At 31.2% G+C, this 21,603-nt stretch overlaps 2 protein-coding genes across 2 annotated transcripts in view; one reads left to right on the plus strand and one right to left on the minus strand.

Moving 5' to 3' along the window:
- LOC124362516 (eukaryotic translation initiation factor 4 gamma 2) overlaps window positions 1–6,580 on the minus strand; it is a 92,685-nt gene extending 86,105 nt beyond the window's left edge. Inside the window, exon 1 of the mRNA XM_046817092.1 lies at window positions 6,558–6,580. The gene's annotated coding sequence lies outside the window, so the exon portion shown is untranslated. The remainder of the gene's footprint in view (window positions 1–6,557) is intronic.
- A 3,287-nt stretch (window positions 6,581–9,867) lies between these two features.
- Window positions 9,868–21,244, plus strand: LOC124362517 (probable DNA-directed RNA polymerases I and III subunit RPAC2). Its single transcript, XM_046817093.1, has 4 exons — window positions 9,868–10,168; window positions 15,069–15,169; window positions 19,079–19,235; window positions 21,111–21,244. Exons 1-4 carry the CDS (start codon window positions 10,151–10,153, stop codon window positions 21,156–21,158), a joined length of 324 nt encoding a protein of 107 aa, XP_046673049.1. The 5' UTR covers window positions 9,868–10,150; the 3' UTR covers window positions 21,159–21,244.
- The last annotated feature ends 359 nt before the right edge of the window (window positions 21,245–21,603 follow it).

Here is a 21,603-nt window from a genome sequence, read left to right on the forward strand (position 1 = left end):
ACGTAATACAACAAATAACTACTATATATGTCAGTACAAAAACCTTTAGAATTCTACAAATCTTCAAAATATATAAATTGTGAAAATTGATTAAATATACAAAACTGTAGTAGGTGTACACGAATAGTGAACTAACAAACAAAAAAAATGCTTGGAAAAGTACAATGCTCAACTGAACAATCAGATAACTACACATCAAACAAGCAAGGATGAGTGAGTCATCAATCAATTAGTAACTGGTTATGTAATAAACCATTACAATCAACCGTCAGCGAGGAACAAAGGATCTCAGCTATGTGATATGACAAACAAATCTGCCACATACCAAACTAATCCTTGCATAACTGATTAATGCTGAACAAAATTGTAAAACAAATATTTATTTTAAAAAGATACATTACTATTTAAAAATTTGCAGTTTTAAGTTCTGTAGTAATCTTTAAGTTTGAGTATTTTTTGTTTCAAATTTAGAAGAATCAATTATGTTTTCCTACAACACATTTCATTAAAAATGCCTCAGTAAGAAGTTTAGAAAAAGGGGTATTCTACCATAACATAGCAAGATTAACAAAATACTCAATTTTAAGACTCTTTTTATTTAAAGTTTTTAATATAGTTCAAGATAGTTCACGTTAATTTTCACAATAGTTTTCAGCGTATTGAGACTTTTAAAATGATATCACACAAACTATGTCTACATTTAAAAATTTGTCAAAAGTCACTTCATCCCCCGAAAGTGGGTCATTTTTGGGCTTTTTTAATGTTAAAAAAAGTTTCCTTGGGGAAAATTAGGGAGTATAGAAACATAAAAATGTTACAGTTACTGGACCATTATATATATATATATATATATATATATATATATATATATATATATATATATAGCATGGTTAGTGTCTTCATTCTGTATAAACAGTCTATATTTTGACTATTATCTTTTTAGACACTTATAAAACACTAGTTTCAGTTTTCTGCAACAATTAATTGTAAGTAGATAAATTAAATTACTACTTCAGTCTAATGTAGCTTTATATTTCCGTAACTAGGATTTTTCATAATGAGGGTTTTGCCTCCAGATCCCCAATGGGATGTAACTAAATTATGATGTTAGGGCTATTCATTCAGATGTTTAGGGGCCAAGGGTTTATCTCCATCCATTTACATCAATAAACTAATATCAATAAATAATGTTAAAAACTTGCAACCCCAAACATTTTCCTATAGCTGCATTTTGGGGGATTTTGAGTATTGTCTATAAAATAGACAGTTCAAACAAAATTTGTTGTAATTCTAGTCAAGTATTCTAGAACTATTGAAATTTTAGAAGTTTTACATGTAGTCTACTTAATTCTTACAAGAAAATAAGCAAATTTAGCTCTATAAAGAGCGCTCTTAAAATGAAAGTGTAAAATAGCTGAATTTGTCCAGTGGTTTCAGCCAAAAGTCAATTTATGTTTGAAATTTAAACTTTTTCCTAACCTCTGGAAGTTCCAAACTAATAAATCAGTGAGTCTATCACTTTTCCAGCTTTACAGAGCAAATAAGAAAAACATTTTCTTTGGCCTACATGGGATTTAAAATTAAATATGACCTTATGAAAAATATAACGAGAAGGATCTTATTTTTGTTCCTATAAGTATATCCACATAAAAACCACTAAAAATGGATATATAAAGATTGTCCTTTAAAACGATAGTGTAAGGCTTCAACTTCAAGTCTTTACTATGCTTCTACCAGTCAAGACTTTTTAGAAAAATATTTTTGTAAGAATATCATGGAGGGAGATTTTAAATCCAAAAATGTTCTATTATATTTTAACACTTGGAAGTTTAAAATATTTTTCATAAACACAAACATTCCAAATGTCAAGTTTCTATGACATTAATTGCAAAGTGAAAAAACTTGTTAGTAAAGTTTAACAATAAGTAGTTGTGTAGTTGTTTGAAAAAAACATTATTTACTCCATAAAATAAAATTACAGACAGATGATAGCTTGAAAAAAAAAAATTTGTCAACAAAAACTTGACCTATAAATTCTAAGTCCAATGGCGAGAAGGATGTAGCAATAACATTCACCTGGTTACCACAGGGCCATGATCCAGACACAGATAGCTCAGTGACACCAGATGGTCTGTTCATGGCTCCCACCTTACGTAATGTAATAGCTGAGCATTTAAAACTATGCCACACAAAGCAACAAGTCAAAACCCCCCAATTAAATCTTTTTTTTTATTTTTGAATAAATACATTCCCTAAATTAATTATATCCAATCACTCAAATCAATTACTTACTCATGTATCAATTCTAATTTATAGAAACAAAGTCATGGAAGTTTCACTTCCAGCTTATACAAACAGACCAGCGTTTCAGCATTAGGTGTGGTGTTTCAAATCAAATTGTCAATTTTAATTATCAAAAAATAACAGTACATATAGCCAGGTGTCATACATATCTCACCTAGAAATTATAATTCACACTTTTTGGGTCATCAAATAGACTAAACTACTCTGTTGAACATATCCATGCTGAAAATTAGATTTTTAAAATTTGTATAACATTTTTAGATGTAAAATACAACATTATAATATCACCCTTAACATTTAAACTAGAAACACCAAGATACAAAATCAGGTTATAAGACAGGAATAATTACTGTATTCACATAACAGATAAGAGAGAATATATAATGTTGCTTGGTAATAAAATGTTTAATACAAGTTAATTCAAAATAATTTAGGTCACAGCCATTTTTTACGCCAATTTTTATGCAGCTCCAAAACCCACAGGAGCCCGGCCACTCAGTATGAAAACTACTATTAATAACCAGCAAAAATAGCTACTGAATGTATGTAACAGTAAACATGAATCTGTTTCATGTAAGTTTATATAAAAATGTTAAATGCAGGATGTGCAATGTATCACTAGCAAAGCAAATCTGAATCTATCCAATTATAGGAAAAAGGTTGACAAAGGAATAAACTGTGCTTTTACGTAACAACCTAAAAAAACCAGAACTTTTTTTAAGTACTACAGACTGTCCATCTTTATTTAAAAAACTGTTTTCAAAGACGAGAGATGATTCCTAAACAAGATACCAATTTGCAGAGTAGTTCAATGAAGGTGGGACAATGTACATGACAAAATATGAAATGACAGTAATAATTATTTTCCAAATCCATGTACATCATTATATGTATTTTTTGGGTTTCATATGATGTATTTAGTCCCACAAAACTAAGGAGTCTACACACCAGTACTTTTTTTTGTTCCTCACCTCATAAAAAAATGTTTTAAAATCATCTGAATCCGTTAGTTTTTCTCATTAACCTTCCATCTGTCCAGCAACTCATTTTGAGCCCCTCTTGGTTCACTTAAGAGGGTTCAACTTAACAGAGCCCAGTGCCTCATACTGGTTGTTGTCACCTTCCCTTATAATACACAATTAAACAAGGCTTTAACACAAAAAAATATTTGATATCTAGAGTAGGATCTAGTTTAGTATTCCCAATAAAATAAACTATCCCAAATAATACACATAAAAATTACCGATAAATCTCATTACTTGACTTTAGCACCTTATAAAGTAGTTGCTTACTTAGTGCCAGCTGCTAAGTTGCAAGGGGTAAAATAATACAGATATTTACATGAAAGCTCTTAGTATAGAAAGAAATTTTCATTTTGTGAGAATGAAATTTAAATCATTAAAAAGGGCAGTTCTTTCTTAATAAATAATATTTTTAGAAGTTAAGAGGATTTCTTTTTATGTGTATAAAATATTGTTTGCCTAACAAATGCACACATGTTTATCTATAATGTATAGTGACTTATATCTAGTTGTTTCTTTTTTGATAAATAAAAATTGTTTAGGATATAATGATAAAATTAACATATTTTGATAGTGATGAGTATAAACAGTGCATATATTGTGCTAGATTTTCGTATTTTTTCATCTCAAAAGAAAAAGAAAAAAGGAAAGTAAAAGAAATGTAAACGTGCAAGTAATGATCGTAAAAATAACAATGGAATGCTTAATCAACAACAAATTAACTTAAATTACAACACTACCAATTATACGATGTGTGGTATTTGTAAAATAGTATAAACTAGTACCAATAATAGTTTGTAATAGTTCACAACTTTATTGGCAAAATCAAATCATATCGGTATAATACGAATGTAAGTTTCGCTTACATTTTATAATTAATTTAAAACCATTTGTGACCGTTCATTTACACAAATGTTAGGACTTTATACAGATATTTTTGACGTTCGTATACACAGGTGATCAGATAAGCAAATATTGATATTAGCTCCACTTCACCTTTTGTTTAGTGCAGCATGTGAAATCTGAAACTGTTATTAATTAACTCATGGAATCTGAAGTCTATGACTATCTTAAGAGATCTACAAAAAGTCAGCGATGAAGACGTTAAGTTTCAACATCAGAGACACCTAGGTTACTAGAGTACCTGATGAAACAATAAAAATACCTCTTCGTACATACATGTATACCATGCTGCAACACCATCGGTTATATTATGTTCTATAGCATTTGTAAAATACTGTATAAAGTTTAAGTAGTTCATAACTTTACTAGAAGGATCGATTCTTTGTGTTCTTTTGGTGTAGTGCAAGTATAAATTTTGTTGTTTTGTATTTTTAAAACAATTAATTTTTGAACAGCAATATGAGTACCGACAATAGAATTTTATGCAGATAGGCTACATGAACATTCGTGTGTAAATTGGAATTTAGTTTAGATATTTTTAACTTCCACAAGCTTACATAGCTTCGAGGTAAACTATATGATTGCATAATTTTGTTAAATAAAAATATTTCTTGTACAGTACGCGCGCTGAAGGTTCGGCCCTGTCGTTGCCCTACTAACCAAATAAAAACATTGACTCTCCCATGATCCTCACGGACGGCAATGTTTAATTCTCGCTCGACAATCAACTTATGGTTAGACCAACTTCCTGTACAAATAAAATTCTGAAACTTCGCAGATCTATTTTCCTGTTTACGCCAATGCTAATGGATGTATTAAGTTTCAATGTTTTATTACTTTTCTTCAATAAGATATATTTTAAAATTAACTGTGCCAAAATTGTGATACAAAAAAGTTTGTATGTGAGGATTGTTTTTATTATTTGGTCAGGAAACTTCCACCAGCGGAAAAGTTTTTCTGAATGAACTGAAGTTAATTTTAGATTTAACTTTTTTCAGATACATAGTTTAGGTTAGCCGTAACTTAGTCTGAAGTGGAATGTATCACTGACACCGCTGCCCTACAGTTTATGGCCCATTCACGTAAATGCAACACGGCAATACCATTTGAAAGTTTAACATTGAATCACTTTGCAATAGTTTATTTCTGAAAAAAAAAAAAAACAAAAAAAAACACTAGGCCATAGTGGTGATCTGTGATAAACTAAAAGTTTAAACTTTAATGAAATTATGTTGAATTTCATTGTATTATATTTGAATAGAAACTGTTTTGGGGTGTATTGTTTATACACTAATTTTATGACAGATGAATGAATACGAAACACTAATGTATAAAGAATTCTGAGAACAGGGACAATAAATATTCAGACTGCAGCGGGCCAAACATTGGCGGATGTCTGCAGAACAGTTGTTATATCGGGCAATCCACCCGTCCCCCGCCATAGTCCGCTTGGTTGACTCGGAGCCGTACCTTCAGCGCGCGTACTGTAATTCTTTGTTGAATATTCTTAAAATTACTGTTGTATGCTTTATTTGCGTGGATGAAAACGAACATTTTATTTCCATCATTGGTATTCGTGTATTAAAAAATGTAAGGTAACAGCTGAAAGTAACAGCTACTTTTACTACTATAAGTATTACTAACTTTTTATTGCCTAAGCTAGCAGGAAAATTTGAATGTGGAATACCCCTTTTTTAATTATTATATTGACTATGAACTTTACACCTAGGCCTATATTACATCTCGGTGGGTGAAATCTTTGAATTACGGAACCTCTTCTTTCAATTAGTATCAAAGTAATAGTACTTTCCATTCACAAAATTGTTACTAAGCTATTACATAAAAACTAAGGGATCAAATGTCAATGTGACATATCTCAATAATGTAACCATGAGTGTCAATGTGACAGATTTAGGGTTAATGTGCTGAACTATATTTAGTTTTTATCTAATTTATAGATAGCTTAAAGTAGGCTTTCTTAGTATTCCAAGGTTTAGGACCCAAGTCCACTCACTAATTAAAACATTTGCTATTGTTTATTTTAATCACTAATACTTCTAGTGTACTAGTTATATTTTACAAATTTGGTTGTTTTCTTTACCCTTGTTCCAACTGGAACACATTTTGTAATTTTCAACCTGATATGAGGGCATAAGATATATAGCTGTTAGGCTATGGCTAAAAAAATTTGAAGAAGTGTAAAATGGGATTTTGCTCCCATTAAAGAAAATATAGAATATATGAGCCAGGTATTAATGTGCCTGAAAATAATAAAACACAAGCAATATAACTGTTGATAAATCATGAAACAAGCAGTTTATCACTTACTTGAAGGTAATTGATGAACGGTGTCTTCCGTCACCAGTTCTTGAGATCAAATCCAAAACTAAATTTCAGTAATTTATATTAGTCAATCTCTTCACTTCAAATAATTTAAATTAAATATGGGCTATTTAATCTATAAGTAAATTTCAAATGTGTAATCAGTACTAGAATTTTAACTATTTGTGTGAAACTATATACAACAAAACTGTGATTTGTTGTTAAGTTACTGTTTTGACTGCTGTACTATTAGGATTATACTTTGAAAAATTGTGCTTGTGGTTTTAAAAAGTTAAGCCTATAAGATGTACCTTCATATATGTACTGAATATAACAGTAAATAACTTTCCGTAGTAAACAACAGTATATTATTTACTAATATGTGAATAATGTTTATTTACTATATAATAATTAGCTTAGATGTTGTGGGGCCTGGTAGCAGGCGCAAAATCTTTTGTTTTTAGTGCTGGGCATAATTTAAGCTGATATAACAGTAAATAACTTTCCGTAGTAAACAACAGTATATTGTTTACTAATATGTAAATAATGTTTATTTACTATATAATAATTAGCTTAGATGCTGTAGGGCCTGGTAGCAGGCGCAAAATCTTTAGTCTGTAGTGCTGGGCATAATTTAAGCCGTAACCCATTTAAATTCAGGATAGACATAGATAGATGAGTGTAAATATGTTGTAAAATAAAATGTAAAACTGATATACGGTATAACGGTATATAACGACAGGTATACTGTGTAGGCTATGTTGGTATATGTATTGACACCATTATCAAACTAGACTGTTGTTCGTATAAGTTGTTGCTATAAACACTATGTTTAATATTTATAAATTATATCGAATCCTAATTACTTTGCTGCTGCGGGACCGTGAAGAGGGGCCGCACCACTCGTACATGCCCGAAGCATCTCTGAAGTCTGTTCATTCTTGCTATCATGTTATTATTGCCTTGTTGGATGAAAATAATTTACGATGACTTACCACACTTTAGTGATTTTAAGCTTAGTACTATATAATCAACGATAATTCGAAACGGTCGTCTTGATCTAATTTTTCATTGATCACACATTATGTATTTGTGCTATTGCAATCAATAAAGTTTGTCTAGAGACTCCAGTGTATACTTCGTAAATAATTATTAGCTGCAATATTGTAATTATTTTTTTAATATTTTTTTAAGTTTTATTCACAGTTAAGTAATTTCAAAATCATATTCTATGATTGGCTTTACGCTCACTCACATTAGAGAATCACTACGAACTATTATAAAAATAGAAACAATATAATATATTAAATTTTAAATTATTATGTTTATTTAAATAGTGTCATAGGTTTTCATTGAGGAGTTTTATATATATATATATATATATATATATATATATATATATATATATATATATATATATATATATATATATATAAAGCTCAGCCAATATCACATATATAATTACTGTTTATACATTTCATAGAGTTATTTAAAACTAATTGTCAATCTATAAGCCCTTACTTAAAGAGACAATAAGCAACTATATGGATCCCTAAGTCTTTCCTGAGATCATTAATCAGAACATATACAAAAAAAACTATTGCAAACCGATTTCCGAAATAATGTGGGTGGTATCGTAATATATATATTTGTACCAGACAGATCATAAGAGGAGGCTTCAGAAAAGTTGAGATGATATTGTATTAGCTATTTCAAGATATAGTTATCTCTGGACACTCTGTGCGCGAGGTCTTGTTTAGGAAAATCAGTCCTCGGATCTAACCCCTTCACAGTAAATTCTGAATTCTACAATTAAAAATATACAACTTTTCAAAAGATTTCTACAAAAAGAGTACACCCAACACAAATGTACCGTTACTACATCCCGGCATCACACACGAAATGGACTAATCTGTTCCTTAGGTTTCCATAAACTGGAAGAGTAGATACTACAAATCAAATTTCGATTCATTCCAATTTTCCAAAACAGACATTGAAAATAAATATTGTCCTTTTACCACTCTTTCACCTAACTGCATATTTTAAAAATCTTTCTTTGTCGATATAAAAATATCGCTTTGAAGTTTGAAATGTGTTCTCTTGAATATTTTGAATTAAAATGCCACAAATTGTAGGTTGATGGTACAATGAGTGTCACATAGACTCTTCTGCGGATGATCGATAGGAGGAAAAACATGCAGTTAACATATTATATAATGAAGAGTCTTGGAGCATTGGAAATATTTTCAATTAATACCACTAGTGAATTAGAAAACAAATTCCGATATTAATTAAATTATGCGAGATCTTTCAGAATCGAGGGTTCAATCGTTAGGCAACTTCACAAAACGATTGGAATTTGTTTTGTAATTCACTAGTAGTGTTAATATTTATCTATATATTAAGAAACCTTGAGTGTGTGCTCATGGAACATTGCTGGATCAGTTATGGAAAAACAAGGTTCGAAGTTTTCCTCACAGACGATAAGCACATGTTCCCACCCACCTCTCCAATACATCAGCAGCGTCATCTTATTCTCAACGCCAAAAAGCGATATGGATTTTCAAAATAAAAATTGCTTGGATTGAGAGTGTTGTTTTTTCTAGAATGCTTTCACGTGTGAGATAGAAAACTACCGGTTTCAAATGAATTATTGATATTTTTGAGAAGCCGTTCATGTGGTCATTCCCCGCTTGCTACATTGGTCATAAACAATTCTCACTCCCTCTCACTTGGCAGCTTTCCCACAAGGCATCAGCTACAGCAGAAGTTTTAACATGTACTTAAACATAACTATGTATAACTTGATTTTTTATATAATACAATTGTATTTTCTATTTTGATTGCTATTGATTTGGAGACGGAGTTCATGCTGGAACATTTAATTGGCAATTGATTTTGTTCTGAGTTTTTGATGCATTTTTACAATGAACTAAAGCCCTACTGATATAAGCTTTAGCTGCTATAATGACTATCTTCTAGATAAGTCAGTATCTAATAAAAAAGATTTTGGGCTCTTTAATCTATTTTTAATGGATATTTTATCAAAGATATTAGATTTGGCATGAGTTATGAGAATTCCTTTAGTGAATACTAACTATTCTGTGATATGTAAATCGTTTGAGTTTCTTGAATGGTCCATGCAACGTCTAGATAATAACTGATTTTAAAACTATCACGTGCATGTAATGCATCATCTTCTTATATTGTCGTTTTAAACTGTAAACTTAAAAAATAATTGAGATCTTTTGAGACTAACTGCATGAGTAAAATTCTAAGCCTATGCAATACGTTTATAAAGTTGTTTACTTTTTCATGTGTTTGTATTATGTATTGTAATGTAATGGTTATGTCATAGTGCCAAACACATGTGCTATTTTTACTGTGTTTTTACTAGATTTTTAAATTGTAAACAAAGAATAGAGTTGTACTGAGTACGGTATTTTTCTTTTCTCTTCAGTTTTCACTTACTTCAGTACTTGTTATGCTTTGAGATTTGTGTATAGTTAAATTGATGATTTACTTGCACAACCATATACTGCTCACTGCTCAAGAAAATAATAACTTAATTAGCAACCTGTAGGAATAATTAGACAGCTATGGATACTATATCGGAGGTAAGTATTCCATTTAATAGGACAAACTTAAAGTAAATTGTATTTTACAGTCTACTTTATTTTACAATAACTCATTCTTAGGTCTCACCTGTTTGTACTATATCATATAAAGTACTGAAATTGAAAGTTATGGATGATTTCGTACCTTGAGCTGATGTTGATGAAACTTTGCGTACATATGTTAGAGGTAGTTTACTACATTAGCAAATATGAAACTGCCCATGGATTTTATCGACGGAAAGAACACATATTCTAACCTTGTTCCTAACTGAATCCTAACCTATTTTTTGAAGTAATCTTGTACAAAGTTTATATTAATTCTATTACGTGAAGATAAATACTACTAATGCAAAACAATTTACAGAGCCTAACTTACTTAATAGAGTTCCAATATAGGTGTTAAATTATCAAAATCTATTTATATTATAATAATAGCCAACGATGCTTCTGTATCTTCAAAACGTACAAGGTGATTTTCATAAAACTGCATACACATAAACTAACTACACATGGTCTCCTTAAATCACAACCCTTATTCTTAGACTGCACCTTTTTCAGAGCTATATTGATTTTATGGACCAAATACTAAATTTATAAGTTATGTATGCTCCCGTACTTCTAATACAAACAAGCCGATTTTTATATAACTGCATAAACCGGTTTTAATCATATTCTACTATACCATATTATAACCCTCATTCTTAGCCTATTATCGGAGCTATATAAATTTTACAGGCTAAGTACTGAAAAACTTATGGATGGTCCTGTATCTAAAAAACGTACAAGCCAAATTTGACAAAACTTTGCATACAAATTCTTGTCATAGTCTACTAAACTGTATTACAACCGATACTCTTATGCCACGCCTACTTTTTGTACATAAAAAACATGCGAGCCTATTTTGAAAAACTGCATACAGTGATAGTCTACTATAGGCCTACTACACATCCCTCATTCTTAAGCCACACTTATTATTACAGCTTTATCACTTTTACAGACTAAGTATGCTACTGAAAAACATGAATACTGTACAATGTACATTAGCAGTTTTTCTCTTCTGCCAGTATTCTTTATAATATACATTTTATTGTTGTTTTAGTGTACCCAGAACATTCAACACCAATAAACATTTAATTCTTGAAATAAGAATATAAAAGAATGACATTTTATTTCTTAAAAGCATAGGAAACCTGTTTATATTCAAGGTACAATAAGAAATATCCAAGAAATGATTACCGTTACACGAATGCGAACAAAAGTTAAACCTCCCATCATCTGTAGGTTTTGTATTTGTACTTGCCACCTACAACCTTAGGCTCTTGTTCAAGACAGCCATTACATGTTGACCCGAATTTGACACTATTGAATAGAATATGATTTCATACAATTATGGAGCAGCCAATTAAGTTTTGGTGCTGACAACATTATTGGTCACAGAGTATGAGTTCATGCAATCAAGAAGCAGCCATTACATGTTGACATAAACTTGATATTATTGGCCGTAGAAATGATTTCATGCAATCAAGAAGTAGCCATTACATCTTGACATAAACTTCATATTATTGGCTGTAGAAATGATTTCATGCAATCAAGAAGCAGCTATTCAATGTTGGTGCTAACATAACATTATTGGTCACAGAATATGATTTTAGGCAATGAGGAGAAGTCATTACATGTTGGCTCTAATTTGACATTATTGGTCACAGAATATGATTTCATGCAATCAAGGAGCAGCCATTACATGCTGGCAGTAACTTGACATTATCGGTCACATAATATGATTTAATCTAATCAAGATGCAGCCATTACATGTTGGGACTAACTTAACATTATTGGTAACAGAATATGATTTCATGCAATAAAGAGCAGCCGTACCATGTTGGTGTTAACTTCGGTAACTTGACATTATTAGTCACAGAATATGATATCATGCAATCAAGGAGCAGCCATTAGTGTTAGCCCAAACTTAACATTATTGGTCACAGAATATGATTTCATACAAGCAAAATGCAACCGTCTTAAATTGGTACTAACGGAATTCCACTTATTTCAAGGAATGGTGTATCATTAATGTGAGTAATTAGCCTGTAAAATTGATATATCTCCTATAATTGGCATGGTCTAAAATCGGCTTGGTCATTTATGTGGTAACTAATGTGCATAATGTGCAGATTCTGTATTTTACTCGTAAAATTGATATACTTCTTTGTTTGAAGTTTGTTTCTGACAATGGAAAGATAGTGAAGGAAACAGGATTTTTTCCCATACTGTGAGTGAGTGGGCAAATGTATATTGTTAGTAAGAACAATTTCATTCCTGGATAAATATTATAAATTATTAATAAGATTATTAGTAGTGCACTGTAGTGCTTCTATTCACTTGGTTATAATTATTTTAAAATACAAAATATTGTTTGCTTAACTGAAAAGAAAGAATTATAGTATACACAACAGAAGTCTAGATAAACAGAGCCAGGGGAGAGGGGTATACTTATTGAAGAAGCTTATACTGTTAGTACTTTTCTAAGATTTTGAAACCTGAACAAGCAGCTCATATGGCCTGGTCGAAGTTGTATCATAATCATTACATATGGTAGTATTCAATTATTCTCACCTGATACAGGAAAGACTGGAGTATTTCCTGTTTGTTGTAGGAGACAAATAAAAAGGGATTCATAATCTTCTCTTCTCTAGGCTTCTAGCTATGCCCAGAGATCCTTATGCTATGCACTGTCTCTTATCCTTTTTTACTTTTCTACTTCCTCACTATCAGACTCCCAGAAATATTAAATGTATTTAATTTGAGAAATGCTACTCATGTTCATAACATTACAAAACTTATCATATGTACTGTTTACAGGAATAAATCTACTCAATAAGTTACCTAGGTTGTACATATATTACAAGTTGTAAAAATATTAAGAAATGGATGGTTTATTTATGTATACTTTACAACCAAAAAGCCAACAGGCAATTTAATTTAATAACTTTTATTTAAATTTTGAAACTGTGTAATTGTTACATGTGCCTCACGAGACGTGCAGAGTTAATTATGCAAACACTAAATGTTGACTTACTTACATTAAAACATTAAACCAATATTTAACACTTTTATTATTTTGTGAGGCCTTACGATATCAAAGATATCTTCTTCAGACACATCACAACACTTTTGTGTTAAATATTGGTTAAATGTTTTAATGTAAGTAAGTTATCAGTACCAATATAAGCTCCATCTACAACTAAATGTTGAGTAAAAAAATATAACAACTGTAACATTTATAATATTTAGCAAATTTAAAAATCCATATGAAAGAGGTCAGACGGTTTAGATTATTTTTATAGCTTAGGAATATTTTTCAAATCTATTAGCCGACAATATTGATTACATAAAATTAAAATTATTGTATACCACCGATAATGGATTATATTACCAATATTTTGGAATTCACTTAACATACACTATCTGATGTGAAAGGAAGTAATGATATTAGAAGGCTATCTAGAAAGTAGATTACGTTTCGCTCTGTAGTCACTAGAGGTGGGACTATCGCAGCCATTTATTTTGATGTCACTGTATTTCTCCATTTAGTGGCTATCCAGCCGTGCTAGTGTGAGGTTACTGTTGCTTCTTGTTTGACATTATTACCCTCTTTTTGTTTACAATAGTAGTTTAAAACGTGTGACGCAATTGAAAATCGCGCGAGTTATGAAATGCAGTCAGTAATATGGCTGTTATTGGCTAAGCACAATAAACCAATTGAGATTTATTGCCAACTCTGTGAATTATATGGGAATGATGTGACTACTGAAGGTGAATGCGTCAGTAGTGCATTAGGTTTAAAATTGGTCAAACTAATGTGCGCATTATGACGAACAAAGTGGACGGACAAGTATTGTGACCAATGAAATTGTCTCTAAAGTCAGCGAGAAGATTAAAGAAGACTGCCAATTCACAATACCAGTACTCTCACTTTGTTTTCCTCAAATTTCAAGGAGCTTGTTACACAAAATTGTTAAGCAGAAGTTAGGCTACATAAATTTTGTATAAGATGGGTATCAAAAATGTTTTAACATACAAATCAGGGTATGACTGCTTCATTGACATTTATGGACACTTATGAAAAAGATTTTAACTCGCTGATTGATCGTTCATTACAGGAGACGAGAATGGCTAAAACACATGAATTGTGAAACCAATTTACAGTCTATAGAGTGGGGGCACCCACTCCCCCACTAAAAACCTATGTATTGTATATGCAAACATTGACGGCGTGGAAAATTATGGCAATTGTTTTGGGACAGGAAAGAAGTTCTTCTTTTTGATTTCTTAGAATGTTGCACAACCATTACAGGTTAGCTATAGAGCTGAAACTGAGCACAGTTGTTCCCGAGGCATGCCAGTACACAACGCATGTGCTCGTTACAATATGCGCATGAACTACTAGTGCCTACAACAAAATGGTTCTTACTTAAAAAACACGGTTTATATCACAACATAATCTACTTCCTGGTTAGTCCTTGTATCTCCCTAAATGTCTTTATCTTTTCTATTGTGATGAAAAAAAATCGATACTAATACTTAACTAATTACCCTATTCCAATATACATGATTCGGTGATCCAGTGTTTCAGCTTAAGTCTGTATTTACAGTTTATATGGGTTTATTTTTCTCCCATACATACTGTAATATAACAGAAAGTATTGTGGGATTACAATAGGCTAATAAAATGTACTTTTTTTCCTTTTTAATTATTTGGTGGAAATATTTGTTCTTAGAACCCTGAAATCAAATGGTTTTTGTAAAATGTACAATGGTTTTTGTTTGTGTTTAATAGTAGGCCTGTAATGTTATATTTTCCTTATTTATTATAGTAAATTGTAAAAATTAATTTTATCAGTTGGCAGGAGATGAACATTCTGGTGATAAGTCTCGTACATTTGTTTTCAACGATGAGAATCATACGCTGGGCAACTGCTTGGTCTCCATCATTACGAATTAGTAAGTTTAGCATTTCCATTACCGTATCTTTATATTTAACTAAGAACGAAAGTTAATATAATATCTGCTACATAGTACTTTAATATTCAATTTGTCTACTAAAATAAATAAATTCAAAACATAGTGTTAATATAGCATTATGTTAATATATAAAATCCTACTTAACTTTTTTACCTGTTTTCAGCATCACAAGTTTGACAGAATCTCTTGTTATTTACAGAATGTTTATAAAACTTGAACTTCTAAACGAGATCTTTTAAAAAAGTGGGAGTAGAAGCTTGACTTTGCAATATACAATAGACAAATAATTATTGTGCAATAGTAAATTTAGATAGGGGAAGTTTTTTATATGACTGTGGAATATTATACAATTTCAAACCTAGATAAAGTGGACTAGTTTCAAATTTTTTTAGTTTATGTGTCGGATATTGAAATAAATTACAATTTCTTGTGTGATATCTATGATTAAATTTGTATTTTAAAATTGATCAGGATTCTTTTGTACTAATTTATGTATTTCAAAAATATATATACGAGGGTTGTTCAATAAAGACTGAGATTGGGCCCGGGATTTCCCCATACTGCTCTGATAAGACATGAAGCCAGGTTTTTCCAATACCTTTGGACCCTATTGTTTACCAACAGACATTGAATTGCTTTATCTCTATCACAAAGCCATCAGTGCTCATTTGAACATCAGCTTGGTAAGTGCCGCCTCCAACGTTTTATCATGTCCAGTTTGCGTGAACAACGATATGCGATTAAGTTTTGTGTTAGACTCAACAAAACTGCGACTAACACTTATGAAGACAAAAAGCAAGCTTTTGGGGATGACGCAATGTCTCGTGCTTCCTGTTTTCGCTGGTTCAAAGATTTTAAGGAGGGAAGAGAGGACCCAGAGTTGCAGGGAGGAGATGGTGCCCCAGTTACTGCTCTCACTGAGGAAATCATCAATACAGCAGCGGCAATGATCAAAACCGACCGACGTCTGACCGTCAGACAGATTGCTGAACTCCTTGACATATCGGTAGGTAGTGCTCACACAATTTTAAAAGACAATCTTAACATGTCTAGAGTGTGTGCTCGTTGGATTCCTCGTTTACTCACACCTGAACAAAAACAAAACCGTGTCGATGTTTGCCTTGAGTGGAAGCGGTTCGTTGAAGAAGATAGGGATTGGTGGAAGAGTGTAATCACTGCTGATGAGTCCTGGGTTTATCAGTATGACCCTGCAATGAAAATCCAAAGCACTGAGTGGGTAGAAAAAAATGAAGGTCGCCCGAAGAAAGCTAGGGCAACCAAATCTGCAATCAAGTCATTTTGGTGTCACTCTTTGGTGTCAAGTTTTAAGACATTTAACATTTTTCATTTAATTAGAGCAGTTGTATCATCTGCATATAGAAAGAGGCTACAAACTTCTTTAGGGAGGTAATTTAGCAGATCATAGACATAGACAATAAATAATTATTGGGCTTAAGATTGACCCTTGGGGTACACCATGTGTTACATTAGCCCAATTAGAACAATATTTTCCTGATATATTAGTAATAACTCTGCCCTCTGTATAAAATTAAATAACTAAGAATGTAATAGTGTAAGACCTGTACCTTTGACACCCATTCTTCTTAACTTTGTCAGCAACAGTGTATGGTTTACACAGTCAAAAGCCTTAGATAAGTCACAGAAAACACCTGCAGTGTAACGACTCATCCTCAATGGTACTGTGTACAAAAGAGAACAGCTGATGTGTACTAACATTTTTTCTAAAACCATACTGCTCTTTACATAATTTGTTATTACATAGATTTAAAAAATTTTCAAAGTCTACTTTGGAAAATGTTTTAATAGGTTTTTGAAATGGGTCATCCATTTCAAATCACCCAATAAAAATAAAATTTGTTGCTCAACATTTTTAATTTGCCTATTTTTTTATTATGAGTTCCCTATGGGTAGACAATCACAAAACACTATTTGAAAAAATTTTACAAGCCATAGTTTTTTCCTGGCGGCCATTTTTAAAATGGCGGATTTTAATAAAATACGCGGTTTGCGAAAAGTTTAATTGCCAAGCTATTTTTAAAGATATCAGAATAATCAAAAAACCAGTGTGTTCAGCATAAAGTTAACTTCAATTTGACATTATAATAATGTTTCTTTTGTGCAAGAAAGTCAGTCAAACTTGTTCTGCAAAATCTCGGAAGAAAATCATCAATTGTTACTTTTTAAGACCATAAAATTTTAAGAAAGAAAAGAGACTCACTACTAATATTTTATTTTGTTGAAAACTAATATAACTATCTACTGAGAAAGTTTTAGCCCTGAGAATGCTCTCCTTTTTTTTATAGAGCTTTTCAAAAATGGCAGAAAGCCTAATAATGTCAATTTTCTAGGGTTAATAACTAAAAAGGGACTGAATGAAAATAAATGAAAACTTTAAATGTTCTTTATACAAATAGGAATATCTCATAAAAAAATTATGACTGAGACTTAACTACATTTAGAGATATACAGCATTGAATACAAGGGCTTGTTTAAATCATTATGTTAACAATAAACTTATATTTAATGCTCAAAACATTATATTCCTTATTTGTTAGCCCTTGTTTGCTAACTTGGTACCGCACAAGCGAGAAAAAGGGTAGTGCTTTTAACTGAAATTCAATGCTGTATATCTCTAAATGTGACCTGGGTGATTTGAAATGGATTGACCCAAATATAACTGTTTTGAAGAGCAATTGGTCTATAATTATTTATTTCACTAGGTGAATCCTTTTTATGTATTTGGTGAATTTCTGATAACTTTTAATAGATCAGGAAACATTCCTTCACATAAGCACCTATTTACAAGTCCACTTAGTACATCAGTGATTGTATCAACAGACCATTTTAGTATTTATTAGAGATATCACCCAATCCACTTGAACTACTGTTGCTCAGATTTAAAATTATATTTTTGATCTCAGTTTTGTTAGTAGGTGAAAAAATTGCAGCTCAATGTCATCTTGTTCATATATAACATAATGTGAAGGGGTAATGTGGCAAGAACTTTTGGAACTTTTAATATCTCTACTATATTTGTATATTGATTATTAAAGAGTTTAGCTATAAATATAGGGTCATCTATGTCCCTATCATTAATATTTAATTTAATGTAAATTTACCTGATTTTATTCATACAAGACCTAGTTCATCTTTAATTACACTCCACATTGCCTTAGTTTTGTTTTTAGGATTTATTATATGCAGCCCATATCTAGCTTTTTTCAGCTCAACTCCATAAAAGTACAAGTGTTAGGTAGATTTCAAAGATTGCAATCACTCTCATAGTGCAGTATAATTCTGAGAGCTTGTTATTTTTACTTGAAATATCCAGTAATTTTTGATGGTGAAGCACTGTCTTTGGTTATTGGCTTATCTCAAGCAGTGCAAGAATAGCGCTCTTTGCTCTAATAACGCATATTGTCTCCGTTGGCAACACTGTTACTTCCAAAAATGACAAAATTCATACAAATTATTTAAGCACCTCTTCTTAATTCCTGAAACAAAGAAATGTAACAACAATGCATTTGAAGTCAGCATTTAAATGAAAAAAAAAAACTTTTTCTAAGATGATTAAAATTGAGTGGCACGAAGGACTATACACAAGTCTGTTGAGAACAACCATTTGAACCGTAGATAAGGTGTTCTCAGTGTATAATAAACTATTAATGCTTAAAAAAAAACATAAAATAGAGCTCCTTTGTTGTTGCATAACTACAGTGTGGATTATGTCAAAACATCTCCACAATCATCTATACTATGAATAAAAAGGAGATGGATGGGTTTGCTATTTTAATCTCAATTTCCTTTAACAAAATTAAATAATATTTTGGAAAGTCATGAGGACTGATAGTAATGACAATGTTTCAGTGAGGATGTAATGTTCTGTGGCTACACAGTACCACACCCGGCCGAGCAGAAGATGCATCTGAGGATCCAGACGAGTGGTCCTCGAGCCATCGATGTACTGCAGCGAGGTCTCAAGGACCTTGAGAAACTCTGTGACGAAACAACCTCCAAGTTTAAGGTTGGGAGAAATGCAATTTTCTGTATATATAGCAGTTTTATTGCTAATTTGATGTACAGTGGGTCAAATAATCCAGTTGCATAACCTCTCTAATTTTTTATGATATGAAACATTTCACTCCCACATTTTAGTTGTTCTTACCTTCAGGATTAATAATTTACATTAAAAAAATGTACTGTTTGGAAATATGTTTATCATTAGTATTTTACAGGTGGTAAAACATATTTTAGTATTAACATGCAAAAAGTATAGAAATTTATAAAATGGAAATTAGGAGTTATGTTCTACCAATTCAACCTATAATTAATCTAAGATGTCTGCCATTTCATGGACAAGGAGTAATCTCCTACCAAAAACATTGTACATCAAGTTTGCCACAAGATCATATTAGAGAAGGAATGGGCAAAGGTAGTAGAAATTTGTAATCACTTGAACATAATAATTTGTAATGATAATTAATATTTATTTGACTCGAAACTGCTAATATATAAGTATAGCATAATATATGGATATACATATCTATTCTGTCTTTCTTTGTCATTTATAGAAAAAAGTAGGTAAATAATTGGTTAGGCTCGATATCTAAATGGCGGTAAAAGTCTCTTACTCTTATCAATCAATGTGTTTAACGTTTCTGATTGAGATAATTGTGTAAAATATTACTTTTTCTTTTAATGCAGCCAGCTGATGTTCTTTTGGCAATAGCAAGGACACTCACAGCTGTAGTTGGTGTGGTGTAAAATGGCACATTTCCTTAGCAATAAAATTCATCTAGGTCAGACATTGTCAATAATAAAAAAAATCTGTGCCTCAAACACTCTTTGAGAGTTGAGCTTCTTTTTTGATTAAAGCTTTTTTCATTTTGCCATTTATTTCCTGATGTACTGTTGATTTTAAGTAAGCTTTTCAGAGAAGAGATACTTGTGTCTTGTGTTTAGTTTCTGTATATTGTTTACTGGAAACCAACTTATAATTACAATTATATTTCTCTGTTCCATTGAACCACTCTGTGAAAGGACAATTGGATGTTTGTATTTACACAATAATGATAAGCTAACACGTTTATTCTACACCCAAAGAATTGAGTTTGTTTGCTTAATACATGTAATGTCAATAACCGTACTTTCTTCAATGCCAAAACCGCCATCAAGTAACCTAGCTGATAAACCATCCACTGGTGGAAGGTAATCAAAATGACTTTACTTGTCCATAATCAATATTGGCAGCTATAGAGGAGAATTGGACAGTTATGGCAGACACCAGATTTTCATGGTCCAAGATTGCCTTGTTTATAAACTTCATAACTTTATAACTTCATCTTTGACTACTATTTTCTTCTTCCAAGAAATAATTAAGAAGTTTATGTTTGTATAGGTTATTCTGTAAATTACTGTTTTCTTGAGTAATTAAGTTATATTAAATCGTATTTAAACTATATGATTATTGAACTAAAATCGTATATTGAATTGTTTCTCTTAAAAGATTTGTACTGTTTCTAACAGAGCTAACTTGTCATTTTATTCTATTTTTTGGAAGTGGAATGAACAGTTAACTCTATTTTCCTTTGTTTTATTTTGACTCTAAAATAGCAGTTTCTTTGGCAGTTTCTTTCTCTGATTATTTTTGCATGACAGTGAAGATAACCTGGAAATCTTACAGGATCAAGTGATAGAAAATCAAGGACTATAAGAAGGGTCCTGATGGTTCAAGGCATTGGTGTCCTATTGACTTTTTATATCCTGATCCATAGAGAGACTCTTCACAAAGAGTTCATAATTCACTGGATCGCAATTTTTTTAATATGTGGGTAACTGTTAAGTGTTTATAGTACAAAACCATGGCTTAAATTCATTTATGTGTATATTTTTGTTTCAGGTAGCAATGAAAGAATACAAGAACAAGAATCTAGAAGATATCGACTAGTACATCATGAAATCATGTAACTTAACTATTGTTAATGTACAGTGTATATTCTTTTTTGTTATAATACAATTTTTTGTACATTTTAATATTGGATTTCATTTATTGAACTAAGAATAAAAGTTGATTAAGTTATGACAGTTCAATATGAAATAAATGTTCTTTATAAGAAATCAATTGGGCCTTTTAAGAGAGAACCGATACTATTTCAAACACTGAAAATTAGAATAAATAAAAATATAAATTTGCTTTCTGAAAATGAAAATGTTTACTTGTCTAATAAGTAAATTATTAATTAATATTAGAGCCAGTAATATTGTATTTGAACTTTACAGTAGACGAAGTTGATTTTTTCGGACCAAGGCTCTTTGGGTAACACTAACCTAAAGGATATAACCTAACATATTCTGAATTACCGTGCTAAGTACGATGTACTAGTAAAAGGTTA

This window comes from Homalodisca vitripennis, chromosome 5 (genome assembly GCF_021130785.1).
Source record: "Homalodisca vitripennis isolate AUS2020 chromosome 5, UT_GWSS_2.1, whole genome shotgun sequence".
Taxonomy (NCBI): Eukaryota; Metazoa; Arthropoda; class Insecta; order Hemiptera; family Cicadellidae; genus Homalodisca; species Homalodisca vitripennis.